Below are 16,147 nucleotides of genomic sequence, written 5' to 3' on the forward strand. Positions count from 1 at the left end.
TCCCGACTTTTCTGATTATATATGTGCATGTGTGTATATATATTCTTGTTTTCTGGATACATTTTTTACCATTTTTTCTATCTTACTGAGATGACAGAGGCTATCAATACATCATTTAATAGAATTAATAGAAGATAATTCTTACCATTGATGCTTTCATTATTATGTATGATGGTTGTTGCCAGTTATTGGGACAATAATGTTAAATGAAAAGACTCCAGAAATGTTTTAAGATAATAAACCTAACAGAGTTATGGGCCTAGTATGTGCTAATGAGAGTCTCTTGAATTCGATAGAGTATTTCTACTCTTCGGTAATACAGAAATTTCACGACTATCAAAAATATTTCTTTTGAAAGTTAAAGTGTTAAGAATCTCACAGAAACCCTTTGTTCAAATACGCCTTGAAGGACAGTTTTATAGAGGACATAACAAGTAGTTAGCAGTTATGAATAGTTACACTTATCACCGTATTGCACGGGAGAACATATTCCATATATTCCTATGCTGTTTTCTTTCAATATGATATCACATAGGTTTTTTTTTAAACTCATTTTGTAGCACAGACCTGTATCCTATATAGCTGCAAGGGAGAAGGGATTTTTAAGTGATTCTTAAATCTTTTATTCATAACAATGATTCATTTTCTAAGGCAAGTTACTGGAGTGTTGTTGGTTAACCTGTGTATTAGCTGTGTCTTTTTATTTTCTGTATTTCTGATGCTTTGACTTCTCAGGCATTGCCGACCATTGAGATACTATATCTACCAGGCCTAGCCAGTTCCTAGAGATAATAAACTCACTGTGAGCACATCTTTCATTCGCAGACTGACCTATCTAGACCCCACATCCAAATTCCCAACTTTGTTGGGCTCTCGCATTCTGGGCCACTAGCCATCTGTCCTGATCACCCCAGAACCAGGTATCAATTAGAGAAACAGCTCCTATATCCCAGAGCCCGCTGAAATTATTCAAGGTAGCCAATCCCAAGCCTGCTTACCCTGCTTCACACTTTCTTTCCTGTGGAAACTACAATAAAGGCTCTTGCTCACATTTCATCTTTCTTCTTTTACCTCTTGACCAACCACCCTGATGCTTCCCTGTGTGGTCTGGAGTGGCATGATGTGGCATGGCATGCCCCCCACCCCTTGGAACTGTGAGTAACAATCTTTTCCATAGCAGTAATATCCTGATTTGTTGGTCTCACCATATAATAAAACCTACATTTTGAACAACCTTATAAGCAAAACACCTTGTCTTTGAAGCTCCATTTCATTGGCAGAAGTGAAAAAATAACTCGAGGATTTTGCTTGAAAGCTTGGAAATTGATCAAGAATGAATGTAGAATTTATTGTTATTATTATTGTCACTTTGTTCTTGCCATCATCTGGTTTTCTTTAATGTTTTGATACAGTGAATTAAGAGGTTTTCTATCCGTGAACTATCCTTGCATTCTCTAGATGAGCCCTGCTTGATTATAATGTATTCTGAGATACTGAATTTGGCTTGATAGTCTGTTAAGGACTTTTGCATTTATGTTCATAAGTTGATTTTTGTCTGTAATTTTGTATCTTGTACTGTTTTTGGTATCAGTTTTATTTTAGACTTTTAAAATGAATTGGGTAACTTCTAATCTTTCTGTGCTCTGGTATTTATAAGAAATGGAAAATACTTGTTTCTTGAAGTTTTGTTTATTTGGTTAAAACTCTGTTGTAAAATCTTCTGGAGTAGGTGCCTTTTTAAACATATGTTTCACTATGGATTTATCTTTTTTTTCCTCTTTTTTTTTTTTTTAGAGACAGGGTCTTGCTCTGTCACCCAGCGTGGATTGCAGTGGCGTGATTATAGGTCACTGCAGCCTTCTGTCTCAGCCTCCTGAGTAGCTGGGACTACAGTTGTGTGCCACTGTGCCCAGCTAGTTTTTAAAAAATTTTTATGGCGATGAGGTCTCACTACGTTGCACAGGCTGGTTTCAAACTCCTGTCCTCAAGTGATCCATCCGCCTCAGTCTCCCAGAGCATTGGGATTACAGATGTGAGCCACTGCACCCAGCCTGATTTACTGTTTTCTATGGTAATTGGTCTATTCTGGTTTTCCCTTCCTGTCATCCTGTCATGAGCTCATTTTTAGTAATCCATATATTCCAAGGAAATTACCGAATTTTTACAGTCTGTAAGTTTTTTAATAGTATAAAACTAAATACAGCATTTTTTTTTTTTTTTTTGGATACAGGATCTCACTCTGTTGTCCAGCCTGAAGCACAGTGGTGAGGACATGGCTCACTACAGCCTCAATCCTCCCAGCTCAAGCATTCCTCCTGCCTCAGCCTCCCAAGTAGCTGGGAACACAGGCGCATGCCACCATGCCTGGCTAACTTTTAAATTTTTTTATGGAGACAAGGTCAAGGTCTCCCTATGTGGCCCAGGCCAGTCTCAAACTCCTGGGCTCAAGTGGTCCGCCCACCTCGGCCTCCTAAAGTGCTGGGGTTACAGGCATGAACCACCATGCCCAGCCAACAGCATTCTTGCATAACTTTTTAATATTCCCTCTATAGTTGTATTCAGGCTCAATCTCAGTGTTGTTTTTTTTTTAATCTTTTCTCTGATTTTCATTATTAGATTTCACCAAAGGTTTGTTTTTTCATTTGCTCTTTTAGAGTCATCTTTTGTATTAATTTGTCATGCCCCTTTTTCCTCCTCATCTCTCCTTTATTTTTCATCTTGGATTGAAAACTGGTATCTTTTATAGTCTGAATCTACTTTTCATTTGCTTTTGAGAATCTCTGCAATCATGATAAATATCACTTCTTATCATAGCTTGGGAATGTTCTTTTAAGATCTCCTGCTAAGGCAGTGTGGCTTAGTTATCAGTATGAAGCACATTTCTCACAAAGGAGTTGTCATGCTCTGGTTTTAGATGTGCCATATCAGTTTGGATGTTTGATTATAGGAGTGAACTTCATATTACCTATAGGTCACTTCACCTAACTGGGCAAGTACACAATATTTTTATTTGGTATGTCATTCTTTTTCTGAATTGAATTATAAATCCATTTCTGGTTTTCTGATTTAAGAAATAGGGTTGTAATCTACTGACCTGGATAGATTATTCTTTGGTTCCTGTGACCCTTACATATTTTCTTCTTTATTGATAAATAATAGTGGTTCTCAAACTTTACTATGCATCAAAATCATGTGGCAGGACTATTAAAAACAGATCATTAGGCCCTAGCCCCAGAGATTCTGATTCAGTAGGTCTGAGATTTTGCATTTCTAGTAAGTTTCTAGGTGATGCTGATACTGCTAGTCAAGAAGCCTTTTGAGAACTGCCGATACAGATTATTTATTTATTTATTTATTTATTTATTTATTGAGACAGAGTTTTGCTCTCATTGCCCAGGCTGGAGTGCAGTGGTATGATCTCAGGTCACTGAAGCCCCTGTCTCCCAGATTCAAGCGATCCTCCTGCCTCAGTCTCCTGAGTAGTTGGGATTACAGGCACCTGCCACCACACCTGGCTACTTTTTTGTATTTTTAGTAGAGACAGGATTTCACGATGTTGACCAGGCTGGTCTCGAATTCCTGACCTCAGGTGATACCCCCACCTTGGCCTCCCAAAGTGCTAGGATTACAGGCATGAGCCACTATGCCCAGCCAACTTTATTTTTTTAATAAAATACCATCAGTTTGATTCAATTCAGAATTGCTTTTTAAAATTTACATATTCATTGGCGCTATCTAGATATAGTGGTTCTATTCAAGATATTTTGTTTTACTGTTGTTTTAAAATTGTTGTTAGAAGTACCATTCAACCCAGCAATCCCATTTTTGTTTACCCAAAAAAATATAAATTGTCCTATTACAAAGACACATACATGCGTATGTTCATTGCAGGACTACTCACAGTTGCAGATACATGGAATTAACCTAAATGCGCATCAACAGTAGACTGGATAAAGAAAACGTGGTATATGCACACCATGGAACACTATGCAGCCATTAGAAAGAATGAGATCGTGTTTTTTTGCACAGCAACATGGATGGAGCTGGAGGCCATAATCCTAAGCAAACTAATGCAGGAATAGAAAACCAAATACCACGTGATCTCATAAGTGGGAGCTAAACATTGTGTATACATGGGCATGAAGGGAACAGCAGACACTGGGGCTTACTTGAGGGTGGGAGGAGAGAGAGGATCAAAAAACTGCCTATCAGGTACTATGCTTATTACCTGGGTAATGAAATAATCTTTACCCCAAACCCCAGTGACATGCAATTTACTCATATAACAGACCTGCACAGGTACCCCTGAACATAAAATATTTAAAAATAAATATAAAATTATGTTATTAAATAAGAGTAGGGAAATATGAAACAGGTTAGGAAAAAATATAGTTGTTGAAGCTGAGTCTTGAGTATATTGAATACAGTGATATGTAACACTGTCTCTCTTTTCGTGTATGTTTTTCCCCAGTAAGGAGGGGTTTCTATACTGTATTGCTTAGCTAATGTTGATATAACTTTACTCTATTTGACTTTTTAATAGAGTAAAGACAAGATTGCATCCTACAGCAAAACTCCAAAAATTGAACGCAGTGATGTGAGCAAGGAGATGAAAGAGAAATCATCCATGAAACGTAAACTTCCTTTTACCATTAGCCCATCAAGAAATGAAGAACGAGATTCAGACACAGGTAGAATAATTTGCTGTTCTCTGGTAAAATCTTGTTCATTCTTTAATTCTGATTTTTGTTTCTTGTACACCACTCCTCTTGACATCCCAGTTTATTGAGAAATATTTGTATTTCACTGTTTCAGATTTATCATTTTGGGGCAGAAATTCATCTGTCATGCCAAGTGTGGTTTCTAACCAGAGATGACAACAATTTTCTTTATTCCTTACTCTTTGAATGTTTATTGTGAATTTCTTCATCAAGAAATTAATTTTGGGGGGAGCACTCAAATGATTAAAATTTACTCAGTGATAAGGAAGCAATAGAATATGCAGATTTGAGAAAAAGTTGTTGAGCTTTTATGAACATAAGGTCACACCCCAAAGAAGTTTAGGCACTTTAGATTCAGAAATGAATTAGAAACATGCATCACGCACACACACACACACACACACACACACACACACACACACACACACACACACACACAAATTGAGGCTAAACTGCCTCAGTGCTTTTCATAGAATTTTTGTTTCCCAAAACTCCTACATACCAGAAATTGATACTTGAAATCAACCAATCCCAGTTATTCATAGCAGATGAGATTCTTATTATTGCTATCTAATAAATTACTAGCTTGTGTTTTAGCCCTGAACTAACCGATTTTTGAAACTAATATAAACTTGAATGTATGTATTTACTGTAGTTTTAGTCATTGCATGAAATATTAATAATGAACTGTTCTTAAAAATGTTTTAGCCTCAGAGAAAGTATTCCATTCTGAGTTTATGTACATAGATTATATTCTGCCTGTATTTTTCTAGTCATTTTAATGGTCAGTTCAGAAATGATCTTGACTCCAGAAACTGAAAATACTCATAAGATTTTTGAAACATTCTATACTAACATAGCTTTAGAAAATCGTGTAGTATACGCTTTTGGTAGCCAGGTCTCCTTTTGTGTATTTTGCCACTGCTGTTGTGTGAATTAAAAATTGTTCTTAAACACTCATGACATTTTTAAACTTTGAAGATTGCTCTTTCTTGCAGTGATTACGAAATCATGTGCTTTTTCATTTTAAGCTACACTGGTTTCTTTGGGAGATTCAGAACCTATTTTTTTCCCCCTCGAAGCATCCTAAGTGATATTCTCAAGCTATTACTAGGTCGCTTAGCTGAGAAGAAGGTGCTTATGTGCCTTTGGACAGCCATTTAAGATTGAACTCTTCTCGCATATTAAAAGTTTCATTGCTAGTCATTTTTAAATTATGTTACTCAGGTTTTGTTTTCCAATAAGTATATTTCTAATAGTTGTTCGAAAAATAGATTTCGATAAATTTGAAGAATATTAGTATTTTTAAGGAATAAAGTTTCAAGATAATCTTTTCATGAGAGCCTTTGTCATTAGATCAGATGGATTTTTATTTTATTTAGAATAAAATAAAGGAGAAAATGTTACTTAGGAAGATAAAAATTTAGGTATTGAATAAATGTAACCTAATTCATATGTCTAAAACTGGGTTATATACACTTTCCCCCTTACATTTTTTTCTACTATTGGGCTTTAGTTGGGATATTGTAACTCTCTGTAAGACTGTTTCATAACACTTATTCTTCCATTTGAAAAGTTACATGTTGTCACCAAACAAAATTTTGATGGATTTAAAACACAACTGACCCTTGAACCATGTGGGGACTAGGGGCGCTAACCCCATCCTTCCCCCCCTTACACAGTCAAATCTGTGTATCTTTTGACTCCCCAAGTACTTAACTACTAATAGCCTGCTGTTGACCAAAGCCTTACCAATAACATAAACAATTAACACATCTTTTGTGTACTCTGTTCTTTTTTTCTTTACTAAGTCTTAGATGACATGTTATATACTGTACTCTTTAAGCTAGAGAAAAAAATGTTAAGAAAACCATAAAGAATAGAAAATATATTTACTGTTCATTAAATGGAAGTGTATCATTATAAAGATCTTCATCCTTATTGTCTTCACACTGAGTAGACTGAGGAAGAGGAGGGGTTGATCTTGCTGTCTCAGGGATGCAGAGAGGCAGAAGAAAATTCCTGTGTAAGTGGATCTGTGCAGTTCAAAATTAGGTGATTCAAGGTCAATTGTATTTATTTTTTTGTTAGGCTTTGTTTATAAATTTTAGAAAGTAATAGATGACGTCTTTGGTTTAACATATCACACACAATGAAAACATTAAGGAGGATTTCCCTAGTACCAGTACAAAATGTGTTATTTAGATTCAAGTGTCTTTTATATAATTTTAAAATAAAAGTAGAATTCAGTACCATTAAGTGATATTTCCCATATGAAAAATACAGCATCAGACTTCATATTTGACGTTTATCTTTTTTGTGTAGTATGCTATATTTTAAACTATTAGCTGAAACTGTGAAGATAAAGATACAGAAGGGAGAAACATATGCAGCATTCATCAAAACCCTTAATATATGTAGCATTTAAAGATCTCTTAAGTGTGAAAAGGAAACTCAAAAATGGGAAAATGGACCAAAAAATACAAACAGTTCAGAACAACAATTATAGTTGGCAAAGAAATACATGAAAAAATACATCAGTAGTAGTCAAAGAAATACAATTTATGATGAATGACAAAATTGTTTTTGGTCTGAATCACCCAGTAGTTACGGGTTGGACATAGGAATTTGCTTTAGTGGGTCTAAATTATAGAAATACTTTGTTTAAGGTAAATAGGACAGTGTATATAAAAATTGTTTCTTAACATTTGACTAATTTTTTCTTTGGGCATTTATTATAATAATGATAACTATTATTATTTTGAGACAGAGTCACTCTGTCGCCCAGGCTGGAGTGCGGTGGTGCCATCTCAGCTCACTGCAACCTCTGCTTCCTGGGTTCAGGTGGTTCTCCTGCCTCAGCCTCCCGTGTAGCTGGGATCACAGGTGCCTGCCTAGCTAATTTTCACATTTTTAGTAGGAACGGGGTTTCGCCGTATTGGCCAGGCTCTTAACTCCCGACCTCGAGTGATCTGCCAGCCTCAGCCTCCCGAAGTGCTGGAATTACAGGAGTGAGCCACCATGCCTGGCCTCTAATAAATAGTTATTGATGAAAGCATTTGTTTTTAAGGATGTTTATCTCAGCCTTTTTTTTTTTTTTTTTTTTTTTTTTGAGACGGAGTCTCGCTCTGTCGCCCAGGCTGGAGTGCAGTGGCTCAATCTCAGCTCACTGCAAGCTCCGCCTCTCGGGTTTACGCCATTCTCCTGCCTCAGCCTCTCGAGTAGCTGGGACTACAGGCGCCCACCACCTCGCCCGGCTAGTTTTTTGTATTTTTTTTAGTAGAGACGGGGTTTCACCATGTTAGCCAGGATGGTCTTGATCTCCTGACCTCGTGATCCGCCGTCTCGGCCTCCCAAAGTGCTGGGATTACAGGCTTGAGCCACCGTGCCCAGCCTCAGCTTTCTTTATAATAGCAAAAAAATCAGGAGAATTGTGTTGACTAATACAGGATTTGTTAAATTATGATAAATTCAATGAAGAAATAGTTTTCACCCTTAAAAATAATGTTGTAAGGCTGGACATGGTGACTCACACCTGAAATCCCAGCACTTTGGGAGGCCAAGGCAGGAGGATTACTTGAGGCCAGGAGTTTGAGACCGGACTGGCCAACAGAGTGAGACCCTGTATCTACAAGAAAATTAAAAACTGAGCCAGGCTTGGTGGTGTGCGCCTGTAATCCCAGCTACTTGAGATGTTGATGCATGGGTATTGCTTGGCCTGGTAGGTTGAGGCTACAGTGAGCTGTGATCATGCCACGGTACTCCAGCTGTAGAAGAATCCATAATATGGGAAGATGATCATGATATATTGGAAGTAAAAAATTAGATTATGAAACAGGATGTGCTATTTGCATTAAAATTGTAATTTGTGTATTTACATTTATCGTGTGTATATATGTGCACACATGTATATTAACACATGGAAAGATTAAGACTGTCTAAATATAAGACTTTTTTCACTGTAGGAGCTATACCTGTTGGATGTGTTTTAGGTACAGAACAAAATATAAATGTTTTAAACCTTGACTTAAGGAAATAATAGAACAAGGGGTAGGGAATAAAGAGAAAGCATATCATCTTATCTCTAAGCAAGGGATTAACTGATATTATCTAAAGTATATAGTTTCTTAAAATGATTATATAAACTTTTTAATGTTCCTGTATTTAAAATTTCTTTATATTTTTGTTTATATTTTATAGTAGTATCTTTTATAAGGAAGAAGCAATGCCTTTAGTTTTTTTTTTAATGTTGGATTAAAATAAGTCTTTAAGCCTTTTATTTCAAAACAGCATATGTGTGTTATTTTCTTGTTCTTACATAAATTTATTACTGTCTCTGCTAGTTCCTTTGTCATTAATACGTATTTAGATGGATGCTGGGAATGATGCTTGCCAGAGGTTAACACTTTATTTCTTGGATGTGGGGTATCTGTTACTTTCTTCTTGGTCCTTTTTGTATGGCTTGAATTCTTGAAATAATGGACATATGTTACTTTTATAAAGTCACTACTTTTCAAAAGAGGTATTCATAACATTGTCCAAGGAAAGCCCACTGGCACCCCAGATTAGCAGCAATGCTGTCTACTGAATGAGAGATTCCTAGCCTCCGTTTTGCAAGGCATCATAGTGTGTCTTAAACTTTCTAAATTCTCAATTATTTAATACTTACTAATTTTTTTAAAAAAGAAAACACTTTCTAGAAAAGTAAGTGCTTGGCTAGACAGAAAAAATCAGGGAATGAATTACAACGTAATTTGAAATCAGGCCAGTGGGTCCTTGTAGCTCTATCATAGTACTATGTTCATTCTGAATTAATTTATTTCAACAAATCACTAACATTGTCTTACTGTGTCAAAGAATTCCCATGAATTTTGTCCTGTGGAACATTAAGCCAATATATACAATGACCCATTGAACCTATGGAAGTAAAAAGCAACTGCTTATCTAAAAGACATTTCTTAACACCTACATCAGATTGCTTTATCACTAATTTTTACCTTCTCCTTTCATTCTCTGCTACTCTAGAATTGACAGGATAAATTTTTTAGTTGTAGCAGAGGTAAATCATGGCAGTGTTTATTACTGAAGATTTTGGAATCTGACTAGTGTTGACCCTCAGTCCCCTACAAGCGTTGGCCCAGTAATTTGACTTCTTTGTAAGTCCCAGCTTCCTTATCTGTAAAAGTACATATAATAGTATCAGTTTCAGAGAATTGTGACCTTCAAGTGACATAGCATGTAAATTTAGCTTGTAAAACTAAATTAAACATAACCAAAAACTAACACTGGTTTAATTACATAGGAATTTTACAGTTTAATGCAGTAAGAAGGCCAAGCATAGGCAGTACAGGGTTGGCATAGCAGTTCAATAATGCCATCAGACTCTGATCTCTTTTCATCTTAATGCTGTGCCACTCTTAGCTCATTCATGGGCTTTATCCTTAATCGTTTTGCCTTATAATCACAAGATTATTGCTTCTTCCTGGGTAGAAAGTAGGAGGGAAAAGACCAAGGACAAAAGTGTTGTTTTCCCAGTGAGATTTGGCCTTTTTGTTTCTGCATCTGATTGGTTAGGCTATTCTAGTTGCAGGGGAGTCTGAAAAATCATACTTTCAGCCGGGCATATTGTTTCTCTGATCAAAACTGGGGTACTCCTGGTAAGAAAAAGAGAATGAATGTTGTATAGGTATCATATAATATCTGCCACCATATATAGTGTAATCAATAACTGATAACTTTTGTTATCTTTAATAATTAATACAGTTTCCACCTAAGTGAACTTTATTCCTGCATTATCAGTCACGAAATCATACTTAATTTCTTCCCTAGTCTTATGGTGTCCAAGGGAAAGCCAAACTCTCTTAATGTGAAAGTGTTAAACAGCTGTCTTGAGGCTACATGAGAGAGTCTCTTCTTGGCCCTCAAACTAAATTTATAATTCTTTTGTTGTGAATAATGCCATCAAGAGCATCTTTGCAGATTGTGATGTTTGTCATACACTGAGTTGTTTCTTTATTCATTCCCAGGAGTAAGGTTACAGTGTTATAAGGGTTAAACATTTCTATGATTCTTCAGGTTTCTCCAAAATAATTATATCTAGTTAGAAAGCCTCCAGCAGTACATGAATGTTCTTTAACCTCAGATAGCATTGGGGGACACGTTTTTCTTTAGGTTGATAAATCTGATGTTCTATAGAGATAAACCAGTAGTCCTTTGTCATTTTAGTTTGCATGTTTAAATAATCAGAAAGATTGAATGTCTTTCACTTTTTTCTTTAAGTAATTGTTTCCTCTTAGCATTATTAGTAGGCAAATAGTTTACTAATTTTTTTGGCTTTTTTTTTTTTTTTTTTTTTAGTGATACAGAGTGTCGCTCTTTCACCCAGGCTGGAGTGCAGTGGCACAGTCTTGGCTCACTGCACCCTCTGCCTCCCAGGTTCAAGCAATTCTCCTATCTCAGCCTCCTGAGTGAGTAGCTGGGATTACAGGCATGCGCCACCACACCTGGCTGATTTTTGTATTTTTAGTAGAGGTGGAGTTTCACCATGTTGGCCAAGCTGGTCTCAAACTCCTGACCTCAATTGAGCCACCCACCTCGGCCTCCCAAAGTGCTGGGATTACAGGCATGAGCAACTGCGCCCAACCTTTTTTGGCATTTTAAAAAGAATATGAGAAAATTCAGAGAACACAGTAGGATGTGTTCACTAAGTCTATGGAGGCAGTTGTAGAATGTGTTGAAATTTTATTAACAAAATCTCTGCCAGCCAGCCTTAGTTCTATTTTCCTAAGACTTTAGATGCCATTTAAGGGTTTACCATATTATAATGTGACTCAGTCAAATTTGAGGAGAGGAGCTTCTTTTGAAAAGAAAACAGATAGATACAATTTTTCTGGGAACTATATTAAAATAGATAAAATTAGTGCTTTGCTTAGTAAGAATAATCACCTTTGGTGATTTTTTTCCTGGCAGTTATTCATGATACATTTACCTCTGCCCCCTTCCTGATATTTCATTATGAAAGTTTCAAACATACAGTACAGGCTTTTAAAATTATTTTTAGTATTTTTCTCTTATTTCCTTGCAACCCAAGCAAAATACTAACTTAAAAAGATTGGTTTTAAAATGCAAGTATCACTTGTTTTGCCTCGCTATGAAGAACATGTGTGGGAGAGAGAGTGGCTCTGCTTTGCACTCAATATTTTGTATCAGTCTCATAAACGGTGGTAATCTCATACAGCCTAGTCTTAGTACAGCATAAAAGGAAGTAGTTGAGGAAGGGGACAGGGATATGTTAATAGAAGCTTTAATTTTCTAGTTCCTGAGTTAAAGCTTTGTAGACTATGCAAATGCCACCAATAGAAATATAGTTGTTTGAGTAAAAGCCAATGTGGGGTCAGAGTGGTTGCTTACTTCCAAAGGAAGATTTGGATAAACTGTTAAACTACATTAATATAATTGAAAGGTTAGTTTATTCACTGTGGTTTAATCTATTAAAATAATATCTGCTTTCAACAATTCATTTAATCCTATTGGCACAATTTAATGGTTGCTGGTTTGCTTTGCAATCTGTGGTGGTTATTTAAATTTTTTTGCTTGTCTTTGTCAAATACTATTTTTCATGAAATTTTTTAGTTGCTAACTTAATGTATTCCATTTTGAAATATGTGTTCATTGAAAGTTTTACCATTCAGCCCATTTACCTGTTTAGAGTTGGTCTAAATGTTATTGATGATTCCTCTTTCAGTTGAGTGAACTTTCTCATCACTAAACTTTTAGGGTTATCTGTAAAATTTTCAAATACGATGCTTAGGGTTTATTTGTTCTCTTAAGTTGTTTTTTTTTTTTTTGAACACTTGGTTACTTATACCTAACTGAAATCATGAATACTGTGTAACAGTGATCCTGGGAAAAAGTTTGTCAATTAAGGATATGAAGATCACAATAATATTGTGAGTTGAAATGGCATTTGTAAGTCAAAATATATTTATAAGTAAAAATATCTGCTCTGGCCATATTACCAAAGTCAGTTCTCCATATTCATATTTCTCTGTCATGAATTGTTAGGCAGAATTCCATATATATATATATATATATTTTTTATATCTATATCTATATATATATCTATATCTTTATATATATCTTTATATATATCTATATATATCTATATCTATATATTTATATCTATATCTATCTATCTATATATATCCATATATATATATATCCATAAAAAAAAAAATATATATATATATATATATTTTTTTTTTTTTGATACGGAGTCTCCTCACTCTGTCACCCAGGCTGGAGTGCAATGGCACGATCTCAGCTCACCGCAATCCCTGCCTCCCGGGTTCAAGCGATTCTCCTGCCTCAGCCTCCAAGTAGCTGGGATTACAGGCATGCGCCACCACACCTGGCTAATTTTTGTATTTTTAGTAGAGATGGGGTTTCACCATGTTGGCCAGACTCGTCTTGAACTCCTGACCTCAGGTAATCCACCCACCTTGGCCTCCTGAAGTGCTGGGATTACAGGTGTGAGCCACTGCGCCCAGCCAGAATTCCATATTCTTAACTGATAAACTTTGTTTTGATTTAGGTTACTTTCTTTCCAGGCGGTCTTCAGTAGTAATCACTGTAGTAATTTATACCATTTGAAGTGTATATAATTTGTGGAAAGGTCTGTGGTGTAGGATGATAGTGCAGTCCAGAGTGTTCTACTATCTCCAGAGTAGTTTTGGCACTCACAGAACAAAAAGCGTAAGACAAGTTCTAAACAGAAAACCAGTTATAAAGTACTGGCGCTTTTACTGTTATTCAGAGGTTGAAAAAATACATAGCCTCAAAAAAGATAGTATGTTTTAATATATGACATCAGTAATACCTGTTATTGAAACTGCATGATTGAATTTCCCAACTTTAAGATATTTTTGTTGAAGAATTTAAAATATTAGGTGTTGATCAAACCTGTGTTTTAAATATAATTTTGGCTTTACTTTAAAAATAATCTTTTGGCAAAACAATGACAGCTTATTAACTGGTGGTCTTTTGAAAAATGTTGGTTTGTTGAATTCTGCATTTCCCTCCGTGTGCTTTTTTCTCTTCTCCTGTCTCTTCTCATTCTGTAGATTCAGATCCAGGACATACAAGTGAAAATTGGGGGGAGAGACTTATATCTTCTTACAGGACATACTCAGGTAATTAGATTATCAGGTGCTCCTGTTTAGCCAGTGGTTTCTGTCACATTTACAATTAATTATTGTACTATAAGTAACTTATTTTCAAACCAGTATATAGATATTTTTGGTTAAATAAATGAACTACATGGGTGACACCACATTTTCCCATTTTTGCTCTGAGGTACTCAGTGTATCATATCGAACACAAGCTGTGTGAACCTTGTAGTAGGACTGCTATATACCTCCACTCTGATTTTTTACAGCACGATGTGGGGAACACCATTCATGTAGAAAACAGTGTGAAAGTCAACCCCTGGTATTGCATAGTGCAGTGACTCCTATGGGAAGATACCCAAGTGTTTTGTTGTATACCCTTCACAAGGTATACCAAGTGTACTGATTTCAGTAGACAGTGTCATCTTACCCTTTAGTCATGTGATGTTTTTTAAAAAACACGTTTAATACAATTTTTTTCCATTGTATTCCATACAATTTCCATTGTTCCATACAATTGAACTCATTAGCCTTTATTGACTTTGTTGCCTAGGTTAAATTTAACTATAACTAAATTAAAATACCAGGTTACCTAGAGAAATGGCATTACCACTAACTGTGTTGCAACCTCTCTGTTAAGCTGTGGCACCTGTTATTATATGTTACTGATCCATAATTGCTCCAGATAGAATACAAGAGAATATACAAGTATTGTGTCCTCTTAAAGAGTAAATGTGTTTTCTAGTATGTGAAAGCTAATTAGTTAAATGTTTTTTGATTATCTTTTTTTAAATTGACTAACTTTGTTATCTCTGAATTTAAATAAAAATGTTAATTTTTTTAGTCCCGGGGTGTCTAAGTGTCTAGTTTGCAGCATATGACATTTAGCTATAAAAACTAAAGTAAACCTGTTTTTATACACTTTTTATTTATTTTATACATTTGTGGGGTTGGGTAGGGGCAGTGGAAGAACCAAATAATTATTCTTCAAATTATCCTGAAAGTTTTAATTGAGCTGATAAATCAGTAGTGCCTGGTTACCAAAATTGAGGGGGGTGGCACATATTTACAGTCAGTTACTGTGGAATTATGCATGCTTTTCTAAAAGGTGACTTCTTAGCACCAAAGTGCCCCTGAAAGAGCTGTATGTATATGAAGCCATCCAAAATCTGAGTATCATTGCTGGAAATCAAAAGATGCAGACATTCAATTAAAAGATTCATGTAGATATTTTAGAACCAGAGAGTAATGGCAATTTTTTTTTCAGAATTGAAGTATGCACATTGCAAACAGGATTGATTTAATTATGTTCATCTTTGAGTTGTGATTCCATTATTTGATTCTTATAGTGACTGCTTTGTGGGAAGATGTTATATTCTTTAATTTCTGAGACACTAATAGGTTTATGAACCGAGTTCCCTAAGAAAAACAATTTTGTCTCTTCTCCATAATAGGTACCTAATACTTAATTGGGATGTGATGACATTGAGCTTTCTATTTATTCTGACAAGACCTGAAAAGAAAGCATTAATTTTCAGCATTATAAAACTGGAACATCTTTGTATATCTGAAGATCCTCTAAACCTTGAAAGAATGTTGGAGCGCTGAAAAGTCCATTTCTCTGTTTGCTTTGAATAGTCTTAACTGAATCTCATGTATATTTTCTTAAAAAAATCCCTAGGCTGTCTGAACGGAAGTTTATAGTAGACTGTGCTAAATGAGCACATTTGTCAGTATACTTAGCATTTAAACTTTAAAGTTCTTGTCTATTAGGGCAAATAAATACATTTTTCAGGTACTGAATCTTGAGAAGTAGCTCTGTTTTTAAGTATTACTGAATCACCTTCCTGATAAGAGAAGTAGCTAACTCTTTATAAGATATATAGTATATTATCATTTGTTACCTACGATGGATCAGAGGAAACAAATTATTTCTAGGACAAATCCCAGATAGTCTTGTTGACTGCTTTAAACTTGAAAACGCATACTTTGGGACATACTAGTCTAACACAGTTTTGACAAACAGTATAGTTGTCTCTCTCCTAGCTGTCTTACACCGGCTGCTGTTTTCTTACTTTCCTGTCTCATGCAGAATAAGAACTCAGACATATGACTATTGTAACTCAAAGAAAATAGAGTTTATATTGGATGTTAGCATCTGATTCGAATTTTTGTTTTAAATATTTGGAATGTATACAATTTGTTTCTTTCCAAAATAATTGCATCTTTAAATATTTGGCAGCATGGCATTCTAATGAT

General features: G+C 35.4%; 1 protein-coding gene across 8 annotated transcripts in view; it reads left to right on the plus strand.

Moving 5' to 3' along the window:
• The window catches only part of LOC105478881 (ankyrin repeat domain 12), a 136,400-nt gene that overhangs the window by 47,913 nt on the left and 72,340 nt on the right, over positions 1–16,147 (plus strand). For 7 of the 8 annotated variants that reach the window (XR_011617136.1, XM_011736596.2, XM_071085676.1 and 4 more), the window contains exons 3-4: positions 4,544–4,691; positions 13,844–13,912. Coding sequence is in view for 7 of the 8 variants with exons in the window: in XM_011736596.2 (XP_011734898.2) it covers positions 4,544–4,691; positions 13,844–13,912 (217 nt within the window). In the remaining variant the exon portion in view is untranslated. The remainder of the gene's footprint in view (positions 1–4,543; positions 4,692–13,843; positions 13,913–16,147) is intronic. The other variant, XM_011736601.3, reaches the window with a different exon arrangement.

The sequence above is a fragment of the Macaca nemestrina genome, chromosome 19 (genome assembly GCF_043159975.1).
Source record: "Macaca nemestrina isolate mMacNem1 chromosome 19, mMacNem.hap1, whole genome shotgun sequence".
Taxonomy (NCBI): Eukaryota; Metazoa; Chordata; class Mammalia; order Primates; family Cercopithecidae; genus Macaca; species Macaca nemestrina.